The sequence below is a fragment of the Neoarius graeffei genome, chromosome 8 (assembly GCF_027579695.1).
Source record: "Neoarius graeffei isolate fNeoGra1 chromosome 8, fNeoGra1.pri, whole genome shotgun sequence".
NCBI lineage: Eukaryota > Metazoa > Chordata > Actinopteri > Siluriformes > Ariidae > Neoarius > Neoarius graeffei.
The window spans coordinates 46,322,255-46,337,556 of NC_083576.1; the positions used below are offsets into that span (position 1 = coordinate 46,322,255).

Genomic DNA, 15,302 nt, shown 5'->3' on the forward strand with positions numbered 1-15,302 from the left:
ACGGTCTCCCACAAATTGGCTCCCAGGTTCATAGGACCTTTCCCCATCTCTTGTAGACTTTCCTCGCCTCGCTACAACCCTTTGGTATTGTGTCTTCTTGATTCCCCCTGCCTGAATTGTTCCTTGTTTTTTGTCTAGTCTTCTGTCCAGATTTTGCCCCTGTTTTACCTGCTTGTTTCTTTGGGTTGTGTTTTTGCTTCCTCTGCCTGGATTTCCCTTGTCCCTGTGTCCTTCGATTTTTAAGATTTTCCTGTCCTGTTTTTGTCCCTGACCGTGCCTACCTGCTCCTCTGTGTTTTTGACCTCCTGGCCCGTTTTTTGACCACTGATTTTTGCCTGAGCCTACTGTACCTCTGCCCTCTACTTCATTAAAGAAGCTTTTCTCTGTACATTGCCTGTCTTGAGTCTGCTCTTGGGTCCTCACTTCACCTCAGCTCGCCATTTCTGACATAATATTAACAGACAACTGTTGTGAATATTTTTAATAATAAATGTAATTATTTTTCAACACTTGATTTTATATTGTTTTTGTCACAATTTCCTAAAAGCAATAAGCTATTTTACATGTTTAATGGCCTTATCCATGATAAAACTGCTGTAATGCACACCCTCTCATGGCTTACTGCATTATTTCTTCTATGAAAAAACCCTACATACTCCTGAATATGATTTTCTGATAATATACAGTTAGGTCCATATATATTTGGACACTGACACAAATTTTGGGTTTTTTACCTGTTTACTGAAACATATTCAAGTTATAGTTATATAATGGACATTGACATAAAGTCCAGACTTTCAGCTTTCATTTGAGGGTATCCACATTAAAATTGGATGAAGAGTTTAGGGGTTTCAGCTCCTTAACATGTGCCACCCTGTTTTAAAGGGACCAAAAGTAATTGGACAGTTGACTCAAAGGCTATTTCATGGGCAGGTGTGGGCAATTCCTTCGTTATGTCATTCTCAATTAAGCAGATAAAAGGCCTGGAGTTGATTTGAGGTGTGGTGCTTGCATTTGGAAGATTTTGCTGTGAAGAAAACATGCAGTCAAAGGAGCTCTCCATGCAGGTGAAACAAGCCATCCTTAAGCTGCGAAAACAGAAAAAAAACATCCGAGAAATTGCTACAATATTAAGAGTGGCAAAATCTACAGTTTGGTACATCCTGAGAAAGAAAGAAAGCACTGGTGAACTCATCAATGCAAAAAGACCTGGACGCCCACAGAAGACAACAGTGGTGGATGATCGCAGAATAATTTCCATGGTGAAGAGAAACCCCTTCACAACAGCCAACCAAGTGAACAACACTCTCCAGGAGGTAGGCATATCAATATCCAAATCTACCATAAAAAGAAGACTGTATGAAAGTAAATACAGAGGGTTCACTGCACGGTGCAAGCCACTCATAAGCCTCAAGAATAAAAAGGCTAGATTGGACTTTGCTAAAAAACATCTAAAAAAGCCAGCACAGTTCTGGAAGAACATTCTTTGGACAGATGAAACCAAGATCAACCTCGACCAGAATGATGGAAAGAAAAAAGTATGGCAAAGGTGTGGTACAGCTCATGATCCAAAGCATACCACATCATCTGTAAAACGTGGCGGAGACAGTGTGATGGCTTGGGCATGCATGGCTGCCAGTGGCACTGGGTCACTAGTGTTTATTGATGATGTGACACAGGACAGAAGCAGCCAGATGAATTCTGAGGTATTCAGAGACATACTGTGTGCTCAAATCCAGGCAAATGCAGCCAAACTGATTGGTCGGCGTTTCATAATACAGATGGACAATGACCCAAAACATAAAGCCAAAGCAACCCAGGAGTTTATAAAAGCAAAGAAGTGGAATATTCTTGAATAGCCAAGTCAGTCACCTGATCTCAACCCAATTGAGCATGCATTTGACTTGTTAAAGACTAAACTTCAGACAGAAAGGCCCACAAACAAACAGCAACTGAAAACCGCAGCAGTAAAGGCCTGGCAGAGCATTAAAAAGGAGGAAACGCAGCGTCTGGTGATGTCCATGAGTTCAAGACTTCAGGCAGTCATTGCCAACAAAAGGTTTTCAACCAAGTATTAGAAATGAACATTTTATTTACAATTATTTAATTTGTCCAATTACTTTTGAGCCCCTGAAATGAAGGGATTGTGTTTTAAAAAATGCTTTAGTTCCTCACATTTTTATGCAATCATTTTGTTCAACCCACTGAATTAAAGCTGAAAGTCTGAACTTCAACTGCATCTGAATTGTTTTGTTCAAAATTCATTGTGGTAATGTACAGAACCAAAATTAGAAAAAAATTTGTCTCTGTCCAAATATTTATGGACCTAACTGTACTTCTGTTGTTTTTTGTTGTTTGTTTATTTGTTTTGCAATTCAGAATTGTTTTGTATTAAGCTACTGAACTTTGTCTTATTACCTCAGAAAGCCAGTGTTGCAGTAGCACCACTGACCATCACATTGGTGAGAGAAGAAGTTATTGACTTCTCCAAGCCCTTCATGAGCCTGGGCATTTCAATTATGATCAAGAAGCCCACCAAGTCCAAACCAGGAGTCTTCTCTTTTCTTGACCCACTGGCCTATGAGATTTGGATGTGTATTGTGTTTGCCTACATTGGCGTGAGTGTGGTGCTCTTTCTGGTCAGCCGCTTCAGCCCATATGAGTGGCATGCTGAGGATTGTGAGGAAAGTGGAGAGGCCAATGTCAACCAGGCTGAATCTATTTCAGGCCAAAATGCACAGAATCAGGTCCAACAGAACCAGGATCAGACCAATGAATTTGGCATCTTCAACAGCCTCTGGTTCTCACTCGGTGCTTTCATGCAGCAAGGATGTGACATCTCACCCAGGTATGAGGTTTCTAGTAATTACTTACTAGGCTAGGGTGGGTTTCCTGAAAGCCTCTTGAGGCCAAGAGAGTCTTAAATTACCTTGCAAGATCCATCGTCAAGCTAATGTGGTTTTCCCAAACAGCAACGTAGCCCAAGTAGTCCTTTAGTTTGCTCGAAATTTATGAGAGACCCAGACCACTCATTCAAAACAAAGAGCAACTCACTCACAGCCAAATACACAGACTGTGCATACACCATGGAGGGACGCTCACAGTCAGCAGGGGAAACAGGTGTTGAATCTGCTGCTGGTGTTAAATTATTTTTCTTGTAATTATTTTTCTTCACTTTCTGGTGCAAGTACATCCAGTTAATTATTAAATAAATATATGCAAAACATTATGAATATATTTCAATATGTTATGGAATTATGTATGGATATCGGAATGTCACATTGATATCGCCATATTTTAATCAAATTTAACTCCATTAGGCGAGTGATTCACGAATTTAGTGTCATAAATGAGACACATTTCTGCACCTCTAACATTGTGTGTGTGTGTGTGTGTGAGTGTGAGAGAGAGAGAGGTTTTGATCTGTGTGTAGTGTGTACCGAAGAAGGTTGAATTGACCTCCTTATATATACACACACACACACACACACACACACACACACACAGTGGTGCTTGAAAGTTTGTGAACCCTTTAGAATTTTCTATATTTCTGCATAAATATGACCTAAAACTTCATCAGATTTTCACACAAGTCTTAAAAGTAGATAAGGAGAACACAGTTAAACAAATGAGACAAAAATATTATTCTTGGTCATTTATTTATTGAGGAAAATGATACAATATTACATATCTGTGAGTGGCAAAAGTATGTGAACCTCTAGGATTAGCAGTTAATTTGAAGGTGAAATTTGAAAACACCTGACTCTATCAGTGGGATGGCAATCAGGTGTGAGTGGGCACCCTGTTTTATTTAAAGAACAGGGATCTATCAAAGTCTGATCTTCACGACACATGTTTGTGGAAGTGTATCATGGCACGAACAAAGGAGATTTCTGAGGACCTCAGAAAGAACGTTGTTGATGCTCATCAGGCTGGAAAAAGTTACAAAACCATCTCTAAAGAGTTTGGACTCCACCAATCCACAGTCAGACTGACTGTGTACATGGAGGAAATTCAAGACCATTATTACCCTCCCCAGGAGTGGTCGACCAACAAAGATCACTCCAAGAGCAAGGCGTGTAATAGTCGGTGAGATCACAAAGGAGCCCAGGGTAACTTCTAAGCAACTGAACGCCTCTCTCACATTGGCTAATGTTAATGTTCATGAGTCCACCATCAGGAGAATACTGAACAACAATGGTGTGCATGGCAGGGTTGCAAGGAGAAAGCCACTGCTCTCCAAAAAGAACATTGCTGCTTGTCTGCAGTTTGCTAAAGATCATGTGGACAAGCCGGAAGGCTATTGGAAAAATGTTTTGTGGACGGATGAAACCAAAATAGAACTTTTTGGTTTAAATGAGAAGCTTTATGTTTGGAGAAAGGAAAACACTGCATTCCAGAATCAGAACCTTATCCCATCTGTGAAACATGGTGGTGGTAGCAGGGGCGCCGCTGGGGGGGGGGTTAGGACGATTCTAAGGGCCTGGCACTGACAGGGGGCCCTGTGAGGGATATTAATATTATTTTAATAGTATTGCCTTGTGTAAGTTTTTGAAATAAAATATTTCATTTCATCTGTTAAAATATGCAAATTATACATGGTTATGATTTGCTATAACATTTTTCTTGAATTATTTATGATATTGTCATTTCACCCCTCCACCCTTTTTACTAATGGTACAGTCTGATTCTGGGAGCGGGACACGTGAAATGTGTAGCTCCGTGTGTGCACAGCGCCGCTATTAGCGCAACTCACAGCAGCTGGCAGTTTTTCTACGTGCGCAACAGAGGTGTACATTCTAGAAGTTGCGAAGCAGGAGCAGGTGTGATAAATTATGAAGTCCGGATATCACACTGTGTGTGAAAAAAAATCACCTTTTTTCATAGGTATCTTTATTGTATAATTAAGTCTAGGTGTTTTGCCATTGTTCATGTGTGGATTTGTTGATATTGTTAAGTATTTAACTTTAATATGTTGCACATTAGCTGTGGTCATAGATATCATTGCTATTGTTCATGTGTGGATTTATTAAGTATTTAACTTGAATATTTGAACATTTGCTGTGTTTTCTAATAAATGTGTGATGCCTAAAAGAAACCAAAAACGCTTAGCGGATTTCTTGCAGTGCACTATGTAATTGTATCAAAAAACTAGTGTAGTTATTCATCAAGGCATACATTTGATCACATACAATAAGTCAATAAATGGAGGAAACAAAGGAATACATTTTGTAATCCTGATTATTGATGATGTTTGCTGGAGGGCTCTGGAGTATCCATAATGTGCATACAGAATGTTATAAATCCATACTGATACAGTGATGCATGCAATTTCTCTCAACACAAACATTTGGATTGAATGAACGCCATAGGCTACTGAGTGGCCTAATAAGAGTTGCTCATAAAAGGAAAATATATATATCTTCCATATATATCATGGAATTTTCATTTTAAGGCAACAGTCTATTCAGTCTAATTCTGACAGTTCTGCATTTAAAATGTTCAGATACCAAATAATTGTATCACCTAAACTTGCTAGGTAGCTGATCACATGCATTGTAAAGTAGAAGTGCCAGCCAAAAACAGACTTCAAATTCAGTTGCTTGAGCTTGAAAATTTTACCGGGGGGGGCTAAATTGTAATCTTTCATAGGGCCCAAGATTTCTAGTGGTGCCCTTGGGTGGTAGTATCATGGTTTGGGCCTGTTTTGCTGCATCTGGGCCAGGATGGCTTGCTATCATTGATGGAACAATGAATTCTGAATTATACCAGCGAATTCTAAAGGAAAATATCAGGACATCTGTCCAGGAACTGACTCTCAAGAGAAGGTGGGTCATGCAGCAAGACAATGACCCTAAGCACACAAGTCGTTCTACCAAAGAATGGTTAAAGAAGAATAAAGTTAATGTTTTGGATTGGCCAAGTCAAAGTCCTGACCTTAATCCAATCGAAATGTTGTGGAAGGACCTGAAGCGAGCAGTTCATGTGAGGAAATCCACCAACATCCCAGAGTTGAAGCTGTTCTGTACAGAGGAATGGGCTAAAATTCCTCCAAGCTGGTGTGCAGGATTGATCAACAGTTACTGGAAACATTTAGTTGCAGTTATTGCTGCACAAGGGGGTCACACCAGATACTGAAAGTAAAGGTTCACATACTTTTGCCACTCACAGATATGTAATATTGGATCATTTTCATTCAATAAATAAATGACCAAGTATAATATTTTTGTCTCATTTGTTTAACTGGGTTCTTTTTATCTACTTTTAGGACTTGTGTGAAAATCTGATGTTGTTTTAGGTCATATTTATGCAGAAATATAGAAAATTCTAAAGGGTTCACAAACTTTCAAGCACCACTGTGTATATCAGGGACACGCACTGCAAAGAAGCTCTTCGTCCTTTTGCTCTTTACACTCCTTCTTACAAGTGAGTTTGGAAAAACCACGTACAAAGACAACATTCGTTGCTTAAGAGAGTCTCTCAACTCGCTCTTTAGCTCTAAAGGGCAACAATATCGGGAAACCCACCCCTAGTCTGTATGCATTTGATTGATAGTAAAGTGTGCATGGATGAACAGAATACACCTAAAACCATATGATGCCTTGCAAATATTGGGATGTTATTCATTATTGTTTGAGTAAAATTGTGTGTAAATTTGCGTAAGCCAAATTGGCCCCAAAATTTATGCCAGATTAATAAATGTTTCTTTAACACTGATTTTCTTTGTATTCGCATGTGTATGTTGATAAATGTGAGGCGCCCTTGAATTACCAGACACATGCACAGCTGATTCCTGTTTGGTGACCCCACAAAACTCCACAAAAGGCAAAATTCTCACAGTGGAATGTAGAAAATGTCCAAAAAAGAAGAATTTCTTGTAGGCAGAAGTTGCTGTACTTTTGACTCACACCTATGAGAAAAAATATATATTATTTCTGGCAGTCACAACACCAGAAAAGGCCAAAAAATGGAGAGAATTGTGTTAACTTCCAATAGTTATAATATGTATAATTACATCTAATAGATGTAATGTGCATTTTCTCCATCTTACTGCTAGTCTTGGAGACACAGCATATAATGATTCTACCAAGTCCATGCTTTGAATTTCAGAGATAAAAGCTGCAAAAGTGTTGTATGAGCTACAGGACAGAGCATGGGAGTGTTTTCTGGTCCTTAAAGGTCACCAATTAAAAATCTAATTAACATGGGTAAAATTAGCAACATGAAGTGAATAGCTCTAGAAGAGCAGAGGGAGTTGCAGTAGTGGTAGCATTATACTAAAAGAGGAATGCCAGGGCCAAAATCCATTAACCTTTCCTTGTATGATCTTAAAATACGATCTCTGAAGATCCTCAGTTCTTTTTCAGTGTTTCCATATCGGGTGGTACTATCTAAGGTGGTTTCTTATCGTTGGTCAATGTCTTTTATGGTTAATTACAGATTTCTAATCCACCATGCAGTCCAATTAGACAACTGGGGATTTCTAAAGTGCACCATAAACTGAGGATCATTTAAGTGTTTTTGGTTAACATTAAGCTTGCTTAGTTATATTCTTTAGCACAGCAGTTCTCAAAGTGGGGTCCCCAGAACCGTGGAGGTCTGTGACCCATAGCCAGGGGGTCCATGAAATAACTAGCTATAAATTATAAAATTGTGCTCTATCATTTAAAAAAATGTATATCTACAGATAGGGGCCTTTTGCGCCAATAAAACAAGCACAGTGTTCATTACTCCCACCCATGTTAACTTTGGGCCAATTTAAACTCTGATATAATTGTGACACTTCACATGAATCTGTCATGAATCACATTTCAATTAGGGCACAACGAACTGTTCCTGCTGCTGCTTAGCTTGGTTTAGGTCTATTAGCCAGCTAGCTATCGGGTGAAAATGGATAAATATTTGAGTCAGTCCACATCATAAAGTGACGTTGAGCCCAAACCAGCTACATTTAGAAAATATGACGAGTTATATCAAGCTTGGTTTTATTGAAAATGGTGACGGGAGACCAAAATGCATCATGCATCATCTTCATCTGATGACAAAGCATCCTGAATATATTGGACAAAACATAGGATTTTTTTATGTCAAAATAGTGCGCAGTACCCATCTCATTAATTTAGGTGGGCTCATAAAGTGAGTTATTGTGTATTATGTGGTATGATGTAGCAGCCTCATACAAATATTCCAATCTAAATTTTCTGAATTAATCGGCTTAATTATTATGATGTGTTCAGTAACAGTTATAACTTCTGTTAGAATTTTTTTTTCAGAGCTTTCTGTCAGTGATGTATTATTTTAAGTTGAAGTACTTACTGAAAGTTAGCTTTAGACTGGTAATTTTGCTTTAAAAGTCAATCACTTGTACAGTTTAAATGCTGTCAAATTAAAATACAATTTGAATAAAATGACCCTCCGTTTAAAAGTATGTAAGTTGAATCAATATGACTGAAATTGAAATGTGTTTCTGTATATCACTATGAAACAGGTCTGAAGTATTTAGGTTGAAAAGTTTTAGAATACAAATAGCTCCAATGGCATCTACTGTAAGAGTACAAATGGTAGTAAGACTATGCTTAACCTATTATTATGAAGGGGTACTTGGAAAATTTTCTCCCCTGTAAGGGGTCCCTGGTCCCAAAAAGTTTGAGAATGCCTGCTTTAGCAGTTGGATGTCTGTATCCTGAGTAAGTCATTTAATCAATGTGATATTGATTTCTGCTTTTGCTTGTCAGCCTAATTACAAAAGCAATAATAAATGGTCAGTACGTAATGTGATGGCAGAATTGATCATTGCAATTTTGATTTGGTGCCTGTTCTTTTTCATATGTCTCAGTCTATTTCAGCGTCAAGGATTTTGACATTCATATCAGTACATTTTGACACTAAGGAAAAGTAGCCAATATATGCCTCTCCTCTTGGAGGAATCTCTGAGCTGCAATAAGAATTGATTGTGTTGTCTTGCTATTGGAACTGAAATGTCAGCAGTTGGAAGGTGGTGAAGAGGACTTTAATTGTATTTTTTCCCCTGTTGTAGCCTGTTTGCCAGCAAGTGGAACCAACAGTTGTGTAGTGATTTTTGGTGAAGTGCGTCAGCAATGCATATGTTATGGCTGAATACAGTCTGTTGTTGTGACATCAACATATCACCACTGTTTAGTTAGAGTACTGAAGTCCTGCATTAGAGATGGGAAGGATGAACTCTCACAGGCTGAGTTGAGGGCTACAGTGCAATGGTAACACTTGGTCTGGCATCTACCCTTGTCAGGTGCTATTTATTCCCTCCAAAAGCACTGTTTACCATCAGAGATGCTCAAATGTCAGGCCTGTCAGTCACAGCCCCCTACCCGTCAGGTCGGATGCATGCCAAGCTCCCTATTTTCCCTTATCTCCCCACACCACACATATTGTGTCTTCCTTTACCAGAATCTTGGATTGCATACTCAGCTTTTTGCTCTTGCAAACCTGCCTTTGTGGTATAGACACTGTCCATTTGCACTGACAATTTTTATTTCTTTTTCTAATCTCCTTTTGCTTTATTTTAGACATTCCTTTGACAAGCATCATGTAGTCTTCTACTTCCACTAATTATCATGCTCATCAGCTCTATACCATGCTCTACTACATACCTACAGATCTGCCCTTATTCAATACCCCCATCTGTTTCCTAAAACACAAGTAGTTGGTATATCCTTCAGATGTTCTTTTTCACAAAGCTCTCTGCCAGCCTTTTCTCTTGTAAAGCCACTGAATCCTGAGCTGTCAGTGAAGCATGTCTCCCTCCCATCACGTTGCTGTTATATCCATGATAGCTCTATCTGGGTATTTTTCCATATATACTCACTGTGGTGTATCAAAACCAAAGTGCCTTCAAAAACTGTCAGACAGTGCTGAGCTTGATTAGTTTTATTATAAAGGATCAACTTGTGTGAATGTATTCTTTCTCCTGCAGCATCTAACCACAAACAATTTACACTCCTAAGCACTGCCACTGGAAAAATAAGTCACTGTTGACACTTACAGTACAAACTTAACGGCCTGTGCAACAATTTTACAGCTCAGCGATGAAAGTAATTAAGGCATGAATCATGTATTTTGTCACCATTTCTCACTTAGTCACCTCATAATTTGGGAACTACTCAGAAGTTTTTCCTTTATTATTATTCTCATCATAGCTCTGTAAACCATGTAGGTTCTAGCCTATATCACCTATATTCGTCTTCTCACAAGCTGAAGGGGTGGGAGAAAGTGTGTTTTTATCAAATTCAGTTAGTATTAGGCTATATTTTGGTTTAACATTTAATATTATTCGCAAGGAATTCCAAATTGCATTCCAGTAATTTTAGTTATGACTTTCCTTTTTTTAATTTTCTGCATTTCTGAAACTAACAAGCATTTTATTTCTCCATACTTGTCTATTTATTATGTTGTCATAATTTCTTTTTATATAACAGGCTGTATATACTGTATGGAAATGTTGAAGATTGTACAATTTCAGCTGACGGTACCAACATTGAAATACTCGATAACTTAAATTTTCTTGGTTCTCTCATTGTAAATGATCATGGTAGTGTGAAGGAAGAGAAGAAGAGAATTGCCATGGCAAAGTCTGCAGTGACAAACATGATGGAAATATGGAAAGATAAATCTGTCACAAAAGCCACTAAAATCAGGCTTATGGAAACACTAATATTCCCTGTGTTGACTTATGGATGCGAATCTTGGGAATTGAGTAGAGCAGCGAAAGACCGGATATCATTGTTTGAGTTATGGTGCTGGCGAAGACTCCTGCATATTTCATGGTGTGATCGCAAAACAAATGAGTGGGTGTTAAATGAGATCAGTGTACTAAAGTGATCGTTGTTAAACTGTATTCAGTTGTGCAAACTGGCGTATTTTGGTCATCATTCCAGACAGCAGGGCGACAATCTAGAAAAGATAATTTTGCAGGCAGCACGGTGGTGTAGTGGTTAGCGCTGTCGCCTCACAGCAAGAAGGTCCTGGGTTCAAGCCCCAGGGCCGGCGAGGGCCTTTCTGTGTGGAGTTTGCATGTTCTCCCCGTGTCCGCGTGGGTTTCCTCCGGGTGCTCCGGTTTCCCCCACAGTCCAAAGACATGCAGGTTAGGTTAACTGGTGACTCTAAATTGACCGTAGGTGTGAATGTGAGTGTGAATGGTTGTCTGTGTCTATGTGTCAGCCCTGTGATGATCTGGCGACTTGTCCAGGGTGTACCCCGCCTTTCGCCCGTAGTCAGCTGGGATAGGCTCCAGCTTGCCTGTGACCCTGTGGAAGGATGAAGCGGCTAGAGATAATGAGATGAGATAATTTTGCAAGGAAAAGTGACTGGTAAGAGGAAGCGTGGCAGGCAAAAGATCAGATTTGTCGATAACATCAAGTGGCTGACAGGCCTTCCAACCACCGAGGCCACGCAATTGGCTGAAGATAGGGAAAGATGGCGAGCTTTGTCATTAAGCGTCACTATGGGATGGTGACTGGCCTGAAGGACAGTAGTAATAATATACTGTATAATCTGCTTCTGAAAAGACCTCAGCTTTTCCCTGGGTAAGGGAGACAAAACTGCTTAATCCAGTCCTGATTTTATTACCCTTGAATTTCAAAAGAACTTCTCAGAGCAAAATACTCTTTAAGTATATTTGAACAGTATAATATTACAACTGTGTAAAGAGCAGAGTAAATAGCCTCTGTGACAAATGCAACATGACTAATTGTATTGTGTCTGAAGAGAGTTAATGTAGTTAATGAATACTAAAACTAAAAATAACAGTGAAAAAATAATTTAATTAACTGAAAGAAAACTAAAAATAACAGTTAAAAAACAGCAGCTAAATAAAAACTACAATGAACAATGCAACATGAAATAAAACAAAATAGAATTTCAGATAAAATCAGCTTTATTTTCATTTTCATTTCGTTTTCCCTCTTGAGACAGTAACAGACTAGTTCCAGAAAGTGGTAATAAAGTTGGCTACTGTAAAATACCAAAGAAGATGATGTGCAATACCTTAAAAAAAACTAATACAAAAACTAACCTAAATCTTGTCAATACCTCAAAATAAAAATATAACTAAAACTACTTATGCACTTGTAAAACTAACAGGGGTGAAGGGGAAAAGTGTGGAGAGACCCTCACTCACTCCCAGCACCATGTGACATGAACACTTAGCCTCTCATGTGTAAAGACCATCCGTGCATGGTGAAGAGACACATCCTACTCGAGGTTACCCTGTTTTTGCAAAACACAGTGGACCTAGAGGAGTAAACTTTGAATAAAAATCGCTCCTTCTGGCTGCAGGGAGGAGGTAAATGTGTGGGGCATACACTGAAAGACTGGTGTTTTTTGGCTCACCACTGTGTTCTGCTTGGCATATGAATGAGTTATTCTCATCATTGGCAAGGAGATTCCGCTCTCAGTTAGAGTACTGTGCCCAGGAGTGCTTGCAACACACCGGTACCCTTTGCAACTTGAAAACGATGTGAAGTCTATTAACAGCACCATGGTCAGAGCCCGTGCCAACAAGCAGTCCAATGCTTGTTAGGCCAATAGTTGTTCCAGGAACAGCCAATGATGACCGCTTCTTAAACCTTCCTACTGATGGGTGGAAGTGTTTTTGGATCAGAAACCTAGAAAAGGACTTTCTCAACCTAACAAGGTTATTATCTTTGGTCAACTCAACTGTAGAACTCTGAGCACACATTCATCAAAAGAAGATGAAGGATTTTAATGTAGCCATGCTCTCTGTACAGGAGCATTGATTTGTTCACTAAGAAGGGGACCTGGATATTATAGCTCACAACCTAGGCTCTACCACTCTGTTCACATCTTCTACATCTTGTAACTCACAAGGAGCAGCAGTTCATGGCGTTGGAATCACTGTCAGTTCCAACCTACTATCATTGGTAACTTCAGTCATCAAAATCAATGACAGAATTGTTTCAGCTATCTTCAAAGGCAATTTGAAAACCTATGCTATCTCATGTTACTCACCACATAACAGTAGACCAGAGGATGAGGTTATCATCTTCTACACCAACCTAGGTAATTATCTCTCTTCAATTCTGGCTCATGCATTTCTGTCTTTATGTGGCAACTTCAATGCAAGACTAGCAATGAGTTTTTCTTATCAAAAAACCCTAGACAGAAATGGTCACCATCTTCTAGACTTCATCAACCAACATAATCTAATACTGTAGCTACAATCACAAAGTTTCAAAAACTAAGAAGGAAACTTTGGATGTGGAGGTCACCGAAAGGAGAAATGTCACAAATTAACTACATCCTTTGCAGGAAATGCTGGCAGAATACCATGTTGCAACAGCCAAGCACACTCTTCATCTAATCCCATTGGTAGTGACCATCGTATAGTTTCTTTCAAAGTCAGACTTAGCCTCCATTCCTCTAGACCAGTCATAAGGAAGATTTTGAATTGGGTATCACTGGCATCAAATAAAATCTTGGATGATAAAATAGTAGTCGACTTCAACACACTCCCTGAGAGTATGCAATCCTGTGATTCCTTTGTCCAAATTTGCAACAAACATGGCAAGGAACTTCTAGGGAAATCTAGATACCATCCCTCATTTGCAGATTACAAAGTGATCACTGAGAAGTGTACAGAGGTTCTTCAAGCCTCTGTTGCTAACATACAATCTGCACAAAACAACCTCAAAGAGTCCTATGAGATTTGAGGTTAACATGTAAGGTTAACATGAGGTTAACAGTTCAAAGACATGCAGTTAGGTTAACATGGGGTGGCCTTGGGCTGAAGTGCCCTTGAGCAAGGTACCTAACACTTAACTGCTCCCCGGGTGCTGCAGTATGACTGCTCACTGTTCTGGGTGTGTGTGCGTGTGTTCACTGCTTCAGACGGGTTAAATGCAGAGGATGAATTTCACTGTGCTTGAGTGTGCACGTGACAAATAAAGGCTTCTTCTTCTTCTGTACTCCACATGTTAACCTCAAACTAGCTACCACATGGCATGTACAGTGGTGCTTGAAAGTTTGTGAACCCTTTAGAATTTTCTATATTTCTGCATAAATATGACCTAAAACATCATCAGATTTTCACACAAGTCCTAAAAGTAGATAAAGAGAACCCAGTTAAACAAATGAGACAAAGATATTATACTTGGTCATTTATTTATTGAGGAAAATGATCCAATATTACATATCTGTGAGTGGCAAAAGTATGTGAACCTCTCGGATTTGCAGTTAATTTGAAGGTGAAATTAGAGTCAGATGTTTTCAATCAATGGGATGACAATCAGGTGTGAGTGGGCACCCTGTTTTATTTAAAGAACAGGGATCTATCAAAGTCTGATCTTCACAACACATGTTTGTGGAAGTGTATCATGGCACAAACAAAGGAGATTTCTGAGGACCTCAGAAAAAGCGTTGTTGATGCTCATCAGGCTGGAAAAGGTTACAAAACCATCTCTAAAGAGTTTGGACTCCACCAATCCACAGTCAGACAGATTGTGTACAAATGGAGGAAATTCAAGACCATTGTTACCCTCCCCAGGAGTGGTCGACCAACAAATATCATGCCAAGAGCAAGGCGTGTAATAGTCGGCGAGGTCACGAAGGACCCCAGGGTAACTTCTAAGCAACTGAAGGCCTCTCTCACATTGGCTAATGTTAATGTTCATGAGTCCACCATCAGGAGCACACTGAACAACAATGGTGTGCATGGCAGGGTTGCAAGGAGGAAGCCACTGCTCTCCAAAAAGAACATTACTGCTCATCTGCAGTTTGCTAAAGATCACGTGGACAAGCCAGAAGGCTATTGGAAAAATGTTTTGTGGACGGATGAGACCAAAATTGAACTTTTGGTTTAAATGAGAAGTGTTATGTTTGGAGAAAGGAAAACACTGCATTCCAGCATAAGAACCTTATCCCATCTGTGAAACATGGTGGCAGTAGTGTCATGGTTTGGGCCTGTTTTGTTGCATCTGGGCCAGGACAGCTTGTCATCATTGATGGAACAATGAATTCTGAATTATACCAGCGAATTCTAAAGGAAAATGTCAGGGCATCTGTCCATGAACTGAATCTCAAGAGAAGGTGGGTCATGCAGCAAGACAACGACCCTAAGCACACAAGTTGTTCTACCAAAGGATGGTTAAAGAAGAAGAAAGTTAATGTTTTGGAATGGCCAAGTCAAAGTCCTGACCTTAATCCAATTGAAATGTTGTGGAAGGACCTGAAGTGAGCAGTTCATGTGAGGAAACCCACCAACATCCCAAAGTTGAAGCTGTTCTGTACGGAGGAATGGGCTAAAATTC

The 15,302-nt window shown here is 39.4% G+C and overlaps 1 protein-coding gene across 5 annotated transcripts in view; it reads left to right on the plus strand.

Annotated features, from left to right (window-relative positions):
* Nucleotides 1–15,302, plus strand: part of gria1a (glutamate receptor, ionotropic, AMPA 1a) — a 342,037-nt gene that overhangs the window by 222,385 nt on the left and 104,350 nt on the right. For all 5 annotated transcript variants that reach the window (XM_060927686.1, XM_060927687.1, XM_060927688.1 and 2 more), the window contains one exon: nucleotides 2,424–2,848. In XM_060927686.1, coding sequence (XP_060783669.1) covers nucleotides 2,424–2,848 — 425 coding nt within the window. The remainder of the gene's footprint in view (nucleotides 1–2,423; nucleotides 2,849–15,302) is intronic.